Raw genomic sequence first — 12,881 nt, forward strand, 5'->3', positions numbered from 1 at the left:
CTTAAAGGTTACGCTCTCGCCTAACCACACTAAAATAAGGCATGCATGCCGATCCTTTATTGGATTAAGCTGGACTGGTGCATCATGCATTGGAATGTGTTTGCAAACCAGGATTTCATTGTGAACTTTTCTATTCACATCAACAAAGTTGTCGCCATTTCGTATAGCATAGGCTTCTGTTCATCTATTCATCTATTTGTGCCTTTGTGAATGTGCACTTTACTTGTATGCATGCTGGCCCACCTGCTGTACACATTATGTAAATGCTTCATAGCTCAAGTTTTGCTGAAAGTGGAGAAAGGACATCCAACTCCTCCCTTCCCCTTGAAAATAAACCAAGCCACAAAGATGCTAAGAATTTTTGTTTTATGTTATTCCAATAAAAAATACATTCATACAGAAATATAACAATCTTGCAAAAACAATTTCAAATAAAATCTTGAAAAACAATTTTTTTTTACAAAAATCTTACAAAGAGATTCTTCAGATAACAGGGTGCTTCCAAACAAAAGAAGAACTTTCAACAATAGAAACATTTTTTCTTATCCTTTTTAAAATGTAAAGCAAACGCTTTATGTTTCCCAGCTTGGCTGAGGCTCGGTTATCACCTGGACAGAGTGTGCTAGCTCATGAAGAAAGTTACAGGCATTTTCTCACACAGTACACAACTCCACCCCGCCCAGACAAGCCCAAAGGCATTTCCACAAATGAAACAAGCCAGTGCACGTTTTGTTTGTGTTTACTCTCTCGAGATTAGGTAGGCATTGCAAACAGGGGGGTGGGGGAATGAATTTTGAAACACTGGTTATACTGCACCGCGTAATGAAGAGCTTTCCAGAGTTGCGTGAAAGCTTGCACAACAGGTTTACCTCTGCAAAACCTGTATGTTCGCAAGCAGTTTTCAGAAACTGGGTCAAGTGTACTTTGATTACAACGAAATAACCAACCTATTTCACGGATATTCCTCAAGTAGTAAAAGCAGTGCTTTACATGTGTTATGCCCATGCTGTAGCCTGTTTTAGCTACACGCTCTGAGGGAATTGTACCTGTGTGGGCATTTCAACATCATGCCATTCTGCAGCTACAACGTCTCAGAGCCAGCAAATGATCCGAGCATTGAAAAGATGCAAACTAAGCCTCAATAGCAAAACGAGATGTTTGCATGTGTATGTGTGCCCAGGTCCAAACTAAAAGGCGTATCCCAGCCCCCCCCCTTAAATAAAATATATAATTATAAAAATATATACTCCCGTCCTCTTTCTAAAGCTTGATAACAACACTGTGATAAGGCTAGTCGACATTGGTTCCCTAGATATATGCCTCCAGTTATTTTATTCTTGGTCTAGCTAGATCGCTTTCCCAAAAACCAGAATGCTTCCGTGTATGGTGGCAGTAAGAGGTTGCAGTCTGACGACATACATCAAAACCATTGCTGCCCACGTAATACTATGGATTGTACCCATGATGGATATCAAGTATAAGAATATGGAAAACGGTGTGCTGTGAAGTATGTGCGCATTAAAAGAAAATACAATATTCTGTACCTGTTATCTACATATACATTTTTTTATTTTTACAAATTAAGTGCAACATGTAAGTATCAAATCAGTGTGCGAGGTCAATGTAAAAAAAACCCATGGGGTGGAAGAGTAGTCAAGGCATACAACGAGAACATTATGCATTGTACTGCTAAAGTGACAGACAACTGTCAGAAGTAACCACTTCAGTCAAGGAGTGACTCAAAGTTCTTGCGTGTTATGTGTTACCTCTTAAAAGAGTCGAGGACCATAAAAGGAAGTATTTTTCTTGCACGTTTGACACAGTACCCTTCCAGGTGACAAAGGAGCCTTAATAAAGCTTGCATCGCCTATACCCCTGTATAAGACCCTCCACAAGAGAAGGCCACTTGCATAAGGCACCATTATTTAAGGACAACAGTGCATTAAACTGCTAGAAAACCAGAAATTAGTCCTCAAGGCATAAATAAGAGAAATTAGCTGCATGAGAAAAATCAGTTTTAAGCAATAGTGGTTTTATCCACCCAACAGAAAATGATCCATGTCCCGGACATCATAGTGTAACATCAGACCAATTGTATTGTAGCTGCTCTTGAACTTGTATCAAAACCGCGGTCTTGCTTAAAGTATGGAAAGCGTATAGTTCCCCAGAACCATGCAATACCTTTCTATTATAATGAAAAGTTATAGGTGTGTTATATTTGTAAATAGACAGCTTATACAATGGATTACAAATGAGCTTTGTAGCATGTAAAACAAGCTACTTGACACATTGCACGTTTAATAGCTGCACCAGACACCAAAAGCTCCTCTCACACAGGAAAAGGGGCCATCTCCACTCAAGGGTCCCGACCTTTTGTTTTCTCTGTTCTTCTATCGGGGTACTCCCCTCAGGAATTGATCGGTGGTTGTCCCATCTTGACGTTTGTCCTTCCATACAAACATTCAGGCCACGCGTTCACCTCTTGCTCGTACTAAGAACTCTGTTCCTCAGCATACAGTCATCAATAGATCCTCATTCTCATACAGTCACCCAGTCATTGACATTCTCAGTGCACATGCTCACGGCATAGGCTTCGGAGCCACTCAGAAGGTTAGGTACCACTAGGGTACGAGTCCAGGAAGCCCCAGACATCACGCACCACTGCTGCTATGCCGCTTCTTCCATGATTCGTTAGCCCTCCGAAGACCTTCAAAGAAGAAAGGTCCTGAAGGCCACTGGGTAGGGTGCAAATTGGCATGCTTTGGCTGGAACACGCATCCCTCCTCACAAGGCAGTGCCACCTTGAAGCTGCTTAGCCCACATGATTCACCTGCTGACCCATTCAGAGGTGTCTTTTCATGTGAAGGGCAAGATGGTCGGACCTGGAAAAACACCTGAAACAGAAAAAGTGACATGTTAGTACTATTTTTACTTAGAGTGTTTTGTTTACTGACCGAACACTTCTCATATCATGTCACTCCCCCACCCTCACATCTGTGTCACTACCTCTACTGCATTTGTCTTGTCATCTCCCTGGTCTATGTATCATATATTACCCAACATCAACCAGTCAGTTCCTCATTCAATATCCTTCTCTTGAGAGACCTGCTGTAGGATTGCTCTGAACACTGCAGTTGTGTGTCTGGTCGAAACACCTAGCTCCCTCAAGAAGCACAATGAAATAAATATAACAGTTCTAATTTTGGAGAAAAAAAAAGTGGAAAGGCTGTGCATATATGGGCATTTCCTGTTTCTACTAGTAGTTCAAGAAGTCAACATGGTTTTATTCTTTTATGCATCATTGTACTTAATGCCACATTATGTGTGTGTGTCTTTATATATATATATTAAATAAATGAGCGGAGAGACACACAAACACCCAATTACAAAAATGATATTTATGCACAGCATTAACTATTTGGAATAGACAAAACATGTAAAACTCTGATTAACATTTGCAAATTAATATTTTGAGTGCCATTCCCAGATCAAACAGATTGACCCTTATTTTCTGAAAATCTCCACCCTGTGAACAGGGAGATATGGGTTTTAAATAGTTGTAGCAGACAGTTTTGCACACTTACCTGTCACAGTGAGTGCACTTAAATGGTTTGGCACCAGTGTGTTTTCTGAAGTGTCTTGTTAACTCATCACTCCTTGCAAAACGCCATTGACAACCTTCCCATGAACATCTATAAGGCTTTTCCCCTGCAAAGAAGATCACAGGTGTTTAAAAAGGACCATCCATCAGCTCTACATACTAGAAAATGACAGTTCATACGTTCATAAAACAGAAGGCCCATCATGGAGTCTGTTTATATTACTATTTTAATCATAGAAGGCAGATGTCGATTGTGTTTGAAACTCTTAGAAACTGCTAGAAAGCTTTCTAATTTTATCTCCCTATATGAAGGTTGAAACGTATTTGCAGTGTGCAAAACCATACCGTTGAGTGGTAAACGTTTCCTTTAAGTGACTCTGGTGTGTGTGATCATTTGAGTATATTGTTATACCTTCTCTCTCACAAATCTCGGGGTGAGCAGGCCTCACAAATTCTTTAAAAATCCACCAGATCTCCCGGCTGAGTTCCTTAGTTTACATACTCAACCTAAGAGACATGCACTCCCCCATTACTGGTGACAAAATATTAACCATTTTTCTCTATAAAATGGTGCATGCCACCATAAAGACACTTCATATTTGGTGCAATGCTGCCGCTTAAGGACAGCCATACACAGTGAAACTTGTATTTGCCATTTATTGCAAACAGAGTTTGTTTACAGTAAATGTAAAGTAAAAAGCATCCTCATACTCTCCAGCAAGTTTGATTTCGCCATTCATAAAAGCTCCTCACAGATGCAACAGGGCTAGTGGATATTGTAAACCCTGGTGAGGCATATCCAAAGGTAAACAGGTAGGACTTTCAAATCTGCCTGAACTTGTGTATATTTGATTCCTTACTATGACTTACAAAGGATGTCATGCTTAATTTTCCATACATAATGAATTTCCATTATCAGCCACATTAAATAAAGATTCGTTTTAAGTCAACATACTGTAAGCTTATATCAAATGTGTCAAAAGAATATGACTGTTAAACAAAAGGTTATCCGTCAAACACAGTCTAAGATGGCTGTGCGAGTTGTTGCAATAGTACCAAATGCTGGAGAAATGCTACAGCTATCTGCTAATTTGAAGGACATGGAAATGTATGTAGTGGTATAGGCATATGCAATATTCTTCCAAAAGCATGAATACCTTCTTGCAATTTACAGCCATATTATGTATCACTTGATCAATTGTATTGATTGTAACAGTCTCACTAGAGCAATCAATTCCAGTTTCTGAAGATTAAAGTCGAGTGCCCCAAAGTTGTACATTACGTATCCTCTTCATCCTTAATAGCTACATAAGTGCTCAAGGACACACAACACAAGTCTTGGGAAGTGTGTCATTCTGGGCCTCATGGTTTGCCTACAATGCCTAGCATTCTAGAACTCTTTCTGGCCCTCCCCTTCGTGAGCGGCTCTCCTCTTTAGCGCCATGATGCCCCTGGGCGACCATGCGCTCTACAAATATAGATAACATAACATGGAGACAGAACCAGTTTGTATAAATGGTGATAGGCAGCAGAACCCATTGGGCAAAAGATCCCATGGCCATGAGAATCATGTGCATGCACTAGGCAGATGCCAAAAGAAGCGTTCTGTGGAGTAGGGATATGCAATACTGAACCACGAGGTCAACCTATCACCATTTGATAAGAGCAGGATGCCCATATTCCATTTAGGAGAACCGGTCCCACACAAGTGCTGCAGCAGCCAGCTTTGCTCCCTAAAAACAGGCAAACTTTCCCAAAAAGCAAAAAGGAAGCAGACTTATAGTAGCCTGATCCCCGATTCCATACACAGGCTTCAGACAGGTCATGATCAGTTGTACCAGGGGAGAGCAGTGACACATGAAGGAAGATTAGTACCCCCAGACATCCTAATCTAATGATGAAAAATGCATACATTTGTTTGCTTAAATTGTTATGTGAAAAGGAGAATGTATCAGATATGATGTAGAGTTCAAATATAGATTGTTTTTATTCACCGTTGGGAATCAGAAATCCTTTTTTACCCTCCAGAAATCATTGTACTCCCCATTTTCAAATCCTGAGGAAAATACACCCATTTCAAAATCTTATTTGGAGCCCTGTGTAAATCTTAACAAACATGCCACATGTTACTAAGAGGTAATGCCGCATGCTTCAATGCCCCTGAAGAAGTGTTGGGTTGTCCACAGCAGGTCACTATGACTTTGGAATGCCTAATATCATTGGGATTATGGATCTGTTAACAGTATAAAAGAACATTGAACTAATTTAATAGATGGTAAGCACACTTCCACTGCACATACCTGAAAACTCACTCCATCCACTCACACTATTGCCTCCAAATGTTGCTTGCATTCTTGAGGAAATGTGCTGTCACCTTGGTAACGTTCTACAGTACTCCTCTTCCCCAATGTAAACACCATTGGACTGTGATGCCCGGTCATCTGCAGTACTTTGGGGCTAGGCTTGGCTACAAAAACACCCCAAATACATAATTCCTAAGTATTTAAACTCCTCTCAAAAGGGCACTATTAAAATATTGGTTTTTAAAACATTGTATTTGAGCAACAATAAATAATGATTGCAGCTACATTTCCTAATAAGGATTAAAACAGGATCAGGGTCGGGCCCATCTAGTGAATGAAAAGTATGTGTTGGTCTTCCCATTGTGAACAACAGTTTATTGGATTAAAAATTAGACACCACAAGCAAAAGTAATCAAAACGTTAATACCGTGTATGTAGGTGGCAAACTAGTCCTAAAAGGCTCCTTAATTGGTACAATGTTCATTGAGGGTGCAGAGCGGTGAGGGTGCAGAGCGGAAGGAACTTAACTCATGAAACACAGAGTGAATCTGGAAACCTGGAACTCAATTTAAGAGCGTCATTTGCAATTCTGTTGTCAAAGAATACCTCCCATGCCTCCAGAAATTGCTAGCATGCTTGCTCCCTTGGTGGAGGGTGGGATGGGAGTGAGAACGAGTACAACAGGCAAATAATTGTTGCACTTTGCTCAAACACATACATAATGCATATAATAAGAACCACCAGTGAATGATTGGCTGAACCCTTAGTCTAATGAAATTTCAAAGGGCATGGGTGAAGCTGCCAAGATTTAAGCATTTTCCTAAAATCTACATAAGATATGAATTATATGATTTGTAATACTATGTTCGAAACCACCCACTCCCAACAGAGTGGACAAACCTGTGTGTCAGGTGGATTGGAACAAATGACTTAATATTTTTTTAAATAAAATCAGAACATTATTTGGTTGTTTGAGAGGGTGGGCTAATATCAGACATTGTCATGGAAACAGTCCCTTTGAGACAGTCTGTAAAGACCAGAATCAGGGTAAGGCTTTATGTGTCATATATTCCAAGACTTATCTTTCACATGACCCAAGACGATCCTCGCAGTGATGTTCTGTATTGAGGGAGTACCAGAAAAGTTAGTCCATACTGGCTTATTCTAATCTTAAATCTAAAAGGACTATACCTGGGAGCACTCAACAAAATATATAAAATATATGGAATACAGAGTGGCCCAACACATCTGTATTGATGAATTGACTACTCCTAATCTTAATCCAAATCAGGACATAAATATATGTGCTGTCACACACCTTAAACATGTCCTCATGTCGGATTACTTTGCAATTGCCTCTCCTTGAGATTTTTGGGGAGTGGGCGATTTCATAGAAAAACATGACGTCTCTGTGGGGTCATTTTGGGAGGTTTTAAGTTACCAGTTAAACAAAAAAAAAGGATCCCTGCACTTAAAAATGTGTTCATTAAAATGGATACGAAACATGCATATAAGACGTTTACATACAACTTCTGATCTGTAAAGAGAACGAAAAGTCAGGCATGAAATAATTGTGTAGGGAATTCGGGGTGGGGGCAGTTGGAAAACTGCCTTGGCTGAAGACCTTTTGATGAGAAGCCCTTGACAAACCCTGAAATGTTATGCCTATTATATTTCTGGATATCTAAAGCAACTTCCTGTCCCTTCCCATATGAACAATACAAGACATGATTAGCAATATCAATAATGAGGCAATATACCACGGAACTATCCTCCCAGGAAGACAACCAAGATGGGTGTTTTGAACTGTGTCATCACTTCATATCCTGGTTTTAGAAGAGTGTGTAAAATGCTAGCAAAAATAAACTATGTCTTCTCCAAGTGGGTCACCTAAATGCAGCACCAATAATGAGAATGTGGATGCTAAGCAAAGCAATGTAGGTTAGACATGGCTTATATAGCTGTGACTTGGCGAATACCAACACTCACAAATAGGAATGTCACAAAATTAGGCCAGTGGTTGACGTCTACATATTTCACAAATAACAAAAAATGTAAACACTATTAAAATACGATGTGTGTAAAACTTGAGGAAAGTAAATGCACTGGCAACAAAATATGTTAGCAAAGCATGGGATCCTTTCTGCAACATATATAAACACAAACGATCTGGATATCTACTGGTCGAGTTAGCATAGGAAAATACATATGCTGTTAATATATTTTTTTTACGCTCTGGGGCATACTGTGGATCATTATGCAATTATAACTTATTACCAGTCATCTATGGTGAGCCCAGAGGAGGCCTTTGGTCTCAAGGGTTTAACTCCACTCAGAAAGGAATGAGGAAGTGATGAGTTTACAATATGGTTAACTCCTGGCACGATTACTTCTTCGTCAAGCTCTGGGCTCTCCCCCAACGGTTGCACAATATGATGTTAGGGTCCCCCCAATTATATACTTTTAAAGCATGAAATACTGACCTGTATGGGTGCGCTGGTGTGCTTTCAAGTGTGAACTTTTGGTGTAAACTTTCCTACAACCATTAAAATGGCATCTATGGACACGCCTCCTGCCCTCTGGTGAATTGTCTCCATTGAGTGGACTGCTTTTGTCCTCAGTCATTCCAACAGATTCAGGGAGAGTTTGCTCTGGGGAGTGCAGTTCGCCAGACCCACTATTCCACAGTAGAGAACAAGGTTCTTTTCCCAGTTCTGGGGATGATGGTGGGGTGGAAGCGACCGAAGAACATACATTTCCTGAATTGGCCAAAGCATCACTTATTGGATCAGAGGTAAATGAAGTGATGGTTGGTGAGAGTTCTTCTGAGCCGTCTGATGACTCGCTGCCTGCGTCAGAGTGCAGACTGCTGGTCTCGAAGCTTAAGCTGTCATGGATGTCCTCTTGTTCAATGTGTTCACTCTTTATCTCACACTCCTCCTTTTTCTCACAAGCCAGTATCAATTTGGTCCAGAGATCCTCTTCCCTTTCAAATTTGAACTCGGACGCTGCCACGTAGCAAGGCTCACTCTGAAGGTAGCGCTCCAACTCCAAGCATGTCTGAAGAAGAAACGAAAGAAGAAAAAAAAACAGAAGAAATAAGCATACAACATCTTCCAAGTGGGTTGTCGGTAAGGGGGCAGGTTTGAAGGCACCCCTGGTAAAATACACTGCATCTGAAACGTGCAGGCTTAACGACTGGGTGTATCGAAAAATGTGGCATTCGGCTATCGAATTGTGAGAACTGATCACCATTTGGAACACATAACCAACTTCACCCGAAAAGTTGGGGCCATTGGGCATCAACAGAGCGGGTGCATATAAACACTGTAATGGTAGACTTGTGCAATTGTAGAAGTTTGGGCCTTCACTGTGGTAAATCAATGTGTGAATTGCAGTATGTTTAGGGCAACATATTGTATTGGAGAATGGAGTATTCTTGTATTAACACTAGTGAAAATTGTTATTTGGACTAAATGTATGGTTGTTCAGATTCCAGTATTCTCCCTCCCCAGCCCCGCAACTCTAATATAATGGGTGTTACAGATGGATTAAATGAACGTCTGAGACACAAAGCACAAACAGTGACCACATTGCATGCACTGTGGTCTAACAGACAGTTAATTTAAAAACAGGGACATGTCTTGGAGACACACAAAGCCACATTCTTGTACGGTCGCTGGGAGCTGACCGTCTGCATTCAGAGTCATCAATGGAACGTCTGATAACCACCCATTTCCTGTGTGTGAGAACACAAGCGACTAGACTTTCTAAGAAGGCCCCATCCAAGTGCACTGGCATGCAGCGCACAGCTCCAGCTCCTCTGCAGGTAGCCAGAGCAACAAGGCAGAACTTCGGTCACATCCCCACAGGAAAAGGAAGTTTCAGAAAAGCAGTGTGATTTTGTAAAGGATGCAACAAAAAAAGGGGGAACTTCCTGCTGAGGCTACCACAATGAATAGGGACTATATCTACAGGCCTATCTCACAACAGTATGACTCACCCCGCCTGCTTACTTCGCCCTCTGCCAAAAGAGACTTCCTTTAAAACTCATACCGTCAGCTATAAGTAAGTATTCGGTTTGAAAGTGAGTGCCACGGTACCAGCTCCTGATTTACCCTACAAGTTACCCAATGACCGGAACTGCATTGCCATTCAGCAGATTAACACAATACGTCTAACAGGGGGCTTTGCAAGGCGTTCCATTGAGAAATAAATGTGAGCACACCTTCACACAGGCCTCGCGGCTTACATGCAGCCTTGGCATGAAATCGACCCTGGATGCCACATTTCCAAGCCAAATGCCCTATCTGCCAGTGCCTTATTTTAGTCAAGATCAAACACCAGCAAGCCCTCGTAGCTCGCAGGCAATGCCCATCGACGTGCCACGCATATTTCTCGGGCTGTCTGCGCTGCGCAGGGAGCTATTGCTCGGCTCGTATTCCTCGCGCATATCGCGAGCTCAGTGCAGAAGAAATTTTAGCACACGGAGAAGCGATCAGCGTTTACAGGGGCGCCGTTGAATTAACCTGCCATCTACATGATGCCTGTGCGCAGCCCAGAGCCGAAATACATTCCATCCACTCCATTATGCAGATTAGTCCGAAAGGCCAGAAAGAAGCACCGTGAGAGTTTTGGATCAGCCTAAGGGCTGATGGGAGCCAAGGCTGGCACCGTGCCAGGCGCCCAATGCCTTGAAGGAAATAGCTTGGATCAATTGCAATCACGTACCAGGGGGCTGTCTCTTTGGCAAGAGAGAGAGTTGCAGAGAGAGAGAGTGATTAGGCATGCGGCGATGTTAACACTTTGCATTTCGTACCCCCTCCAAGCGTCTCTGTCCTTTGCGACAAACAATCGCCTGATCGTGTTAATTCAGTTTGTTAACAGGAAACAGCCCTGTGTGTGCAAAGACACCCCTCCCCTCCTAAACCCTCCGCCTTGAAATCAATATGCCAAGACAATGGAAAATCCAATTACATTTTGACAATCCGGTCACCTGGGGGAGAGACAGTTGCCCCCCCCGACCCCCCCACCCCGCGGCGCTGGGACCTAATCAGTGCCTGCTGGTCAGCAACAGCAAGCAATTCACAAACCATGACATTTCACGTCAGATTATTCACTGGCGACGAGATTCTTATGTATCCAAACAAAAAAAACATATTTTCCATCTTTCATGTAGGCGAAACATATAGGATACAGCGCGCATGGCATACAATTAAACGCGTAGTTGGCAACACTGTATCTCATATCGTGTTTCGTTCATTGGGTGACTTGTCTTTTCATTGGGCTAACCTGCTTATTTTATATAATAACAAAGCAAGAAAAGACTTTAAAAATAGAAAACGTGAGGTCTCAAATGACACAGCACTGGCACCCCACAATATCCTGCCGATACTCAGAAGTGAGGAGGCAGTATCATGTCATTTGTACTCACTACCAAAATGGAAGTAAAAAAAAAAAAGAAAAGCTTGGCTGAAGATAACTCAAATGACAAGCCCCAGCTGCGTAGCTTGGATCCCAGACAAGCGTGAAGTTTACCACTGGTGGCAGAAGCAGCAACGAGCCCATGGACAGCACCGCTTGGCACTTCTTTGCATGCCCCTGTCATTCTTGCCACTTGGCAAAGGTATCCGTGACAGCACATTTTCAGGAGCCTCCTGTACCTCTGCTGCAAAACCCTCATCCGACTGCACAAACTAGCCCAAACAGCGACGGCCATCAGCTTGCACATGCCACCACACACATGCCGGGTATCCTCTTGACCAGCAACAGTTCCAATCAAGGGTGACACTGACACTCTGGCAACTGTATCATCTCCGCGTGCAATGCCATGAAAAGAAACTTCCATTTACCTGTTGCCAGTATTCTTCAAGAGATGGTAAAGCGGAGAAGTACCCAGTGTCGTGTACAATCTGAAGCTCCTGGAAGATGCTGCACATTGGTAGAACATCCATCGTCAATTAAAAAAAGTCCAAAATGTGTTTTATATATGGTATATATATAATATGCCAAAGAAAATCAATCCTTCGTGGACTGGAGAAGACGAGGATCATGCAAATGTCATTGCACAGCAAATTAAAACAAGGTCAGAAAGACGGAATCCTCCTGTAACCAAGAGAACCTGCAGCGAGTCTACAATATTTGCAAACACTGAACTGCCTGCAAATGTAAACCTCTGCAAAACTTCCCTATTCAAACGTTCAAGGCAAGCCTCCCCCGCGTGACCACATTTGCCTGGCTCGCGAGCCTCTGCCAATCGCCGGAGTAGCACTGGGGCCGTGCTCCTATGATGTCAGCCACGTCCAATCGGAGCGTCCCAGTCATTTACAGGAGTTCTGGCGTGACGACACCTTGAGTAAGAGTGCCGGGGATAGGGCAGATTCGAAATGTAGACAGACACGATTGGTAAGAGCTGGACGGCTATTTTTAGCATCGTATATAAGGCATTGCTGGCGTTCGGCAGTCGGTGTTGTGAAACTGTGGTGAGCGGTTGTGTGATGGCAGAGCTGCTGCTCTGCGGGAAGGGAAGCCGTCTTTCCCCGGGAGGGGTAGAGTCCGGAGCGCGGTGTTTTCGGGGAAAACGCGAATGGCGTTGCGTCTCCCCTCAACAGGCGGCCAGCGCTTTCTGCGCGGTCAGGGCTTTGCTGCCTAGTTCTTAAAAGTATTCAGAAAAATTGGAGGCACGGATATGCTGGATGATTTTAAATATTAGGCTGTAATTGACGTCTCCTGTGGCAGTGCACGGGTACTAAGTGTGGATAAGCTATATAACGTTCTGACTGACCAAAGCCACTTTACTCGTGCCCGTACGCAATGGTACTAAGCTGCCTGCGCACTCGCGGCCATTTTATTGTTCCTGCTCTCTGCCTAAGCAACCCCCGCTGAAAACGAAAAATCGTTTGATGGGTTACAGAAGTGTAGCTCAACTATTAATGCACTCCGTAGCGCATCTACGGCAGGCCGTTTTAACAAAGCAA

At 42.6% G+C, this 12,881-nt stretch overlaps 1 protein-coding gene across 3 annotated transcripts; it reads right to left on the bottom strand.

The window, feature by feature from the left end:
• Positions 1-349: 349 nt before the first annotated feature.
• On the bottom strand, positions 350-12,144 carry KLF6 (KLF transcription factor 6). Of its 3 annotated transcripts, none has more exons than XM_069648023.1 (4): positions 11,757-12,144; positions 8,388-8,964; positions 3,585-3,708; positions 350-2,894 (listed from the first exon to the last, which is right to left on the bottom strand). In XM_069648023.1, exons 1-4 carry the CDS (start codon positions 11,856-11,858, stop codon positions 2,843-2,845), a joined length of 855 nt encoding a protein of 284 aa, XP_069504124.1. In that variant the 5' UTR covers positions 11,859-12,144; the 3' UTR covers positions 350-2,842. The 3 variants fall into 3 exon arrangements, with proteins under 3 accessions (XP_069504124.1, XP_069504125.1, XP_069504127.1); XM_069648024.1 differs by lacking the exon at positions 11,757-12,144 and adding an exon at positions 10,434-10,531; XM_069648026.1 differs by lacking the exon at positions 11,757-12,144 and adding an exon at positions 9,596-9,619.
• Positions 12,145-12,881: the final 737 nt, after the last annotated feature.

Source organism: Ambystoma mexicanum, chromosome 2q, assembly GCF_040938575.1.
Source record: "Ambystoma mexicanum isolate Mex_15411 chromosome 2q, UKY_AmexF1_1, whole genome shotgun sequence".
NCBI classification, from domain to species: domain Eukaryota; kingdom Metazoa; phylum Chordata; class Amphibia; order Caudata; family Ambystomatidae; genus Ambystoma; species Ambystoma mexicanum.

Coding starts and splice junctions, on each gene's coding strand:
- KLF6 (XM_069648023.1), bottom strand. CDS start 11,858: ATGGATGTTCTACCAATGTGCAGCATCTTCCAGGAGCTTCAGATTGTA. Junction 3,709..8,387: donor ACACCAGCGCACCCATACAG/GTCAGTATTTCA, acceptor TCTTCTTTGCAG/GGGAAAAGCCTTATAGATGT. Junction 2,895..3,584: donor AAGTGCACTCACTGTGACAG/GTAAGTGTGCAA, acceptor TTTCTGTTTCAG/GTGTTTTTCCAGGTCCGACC.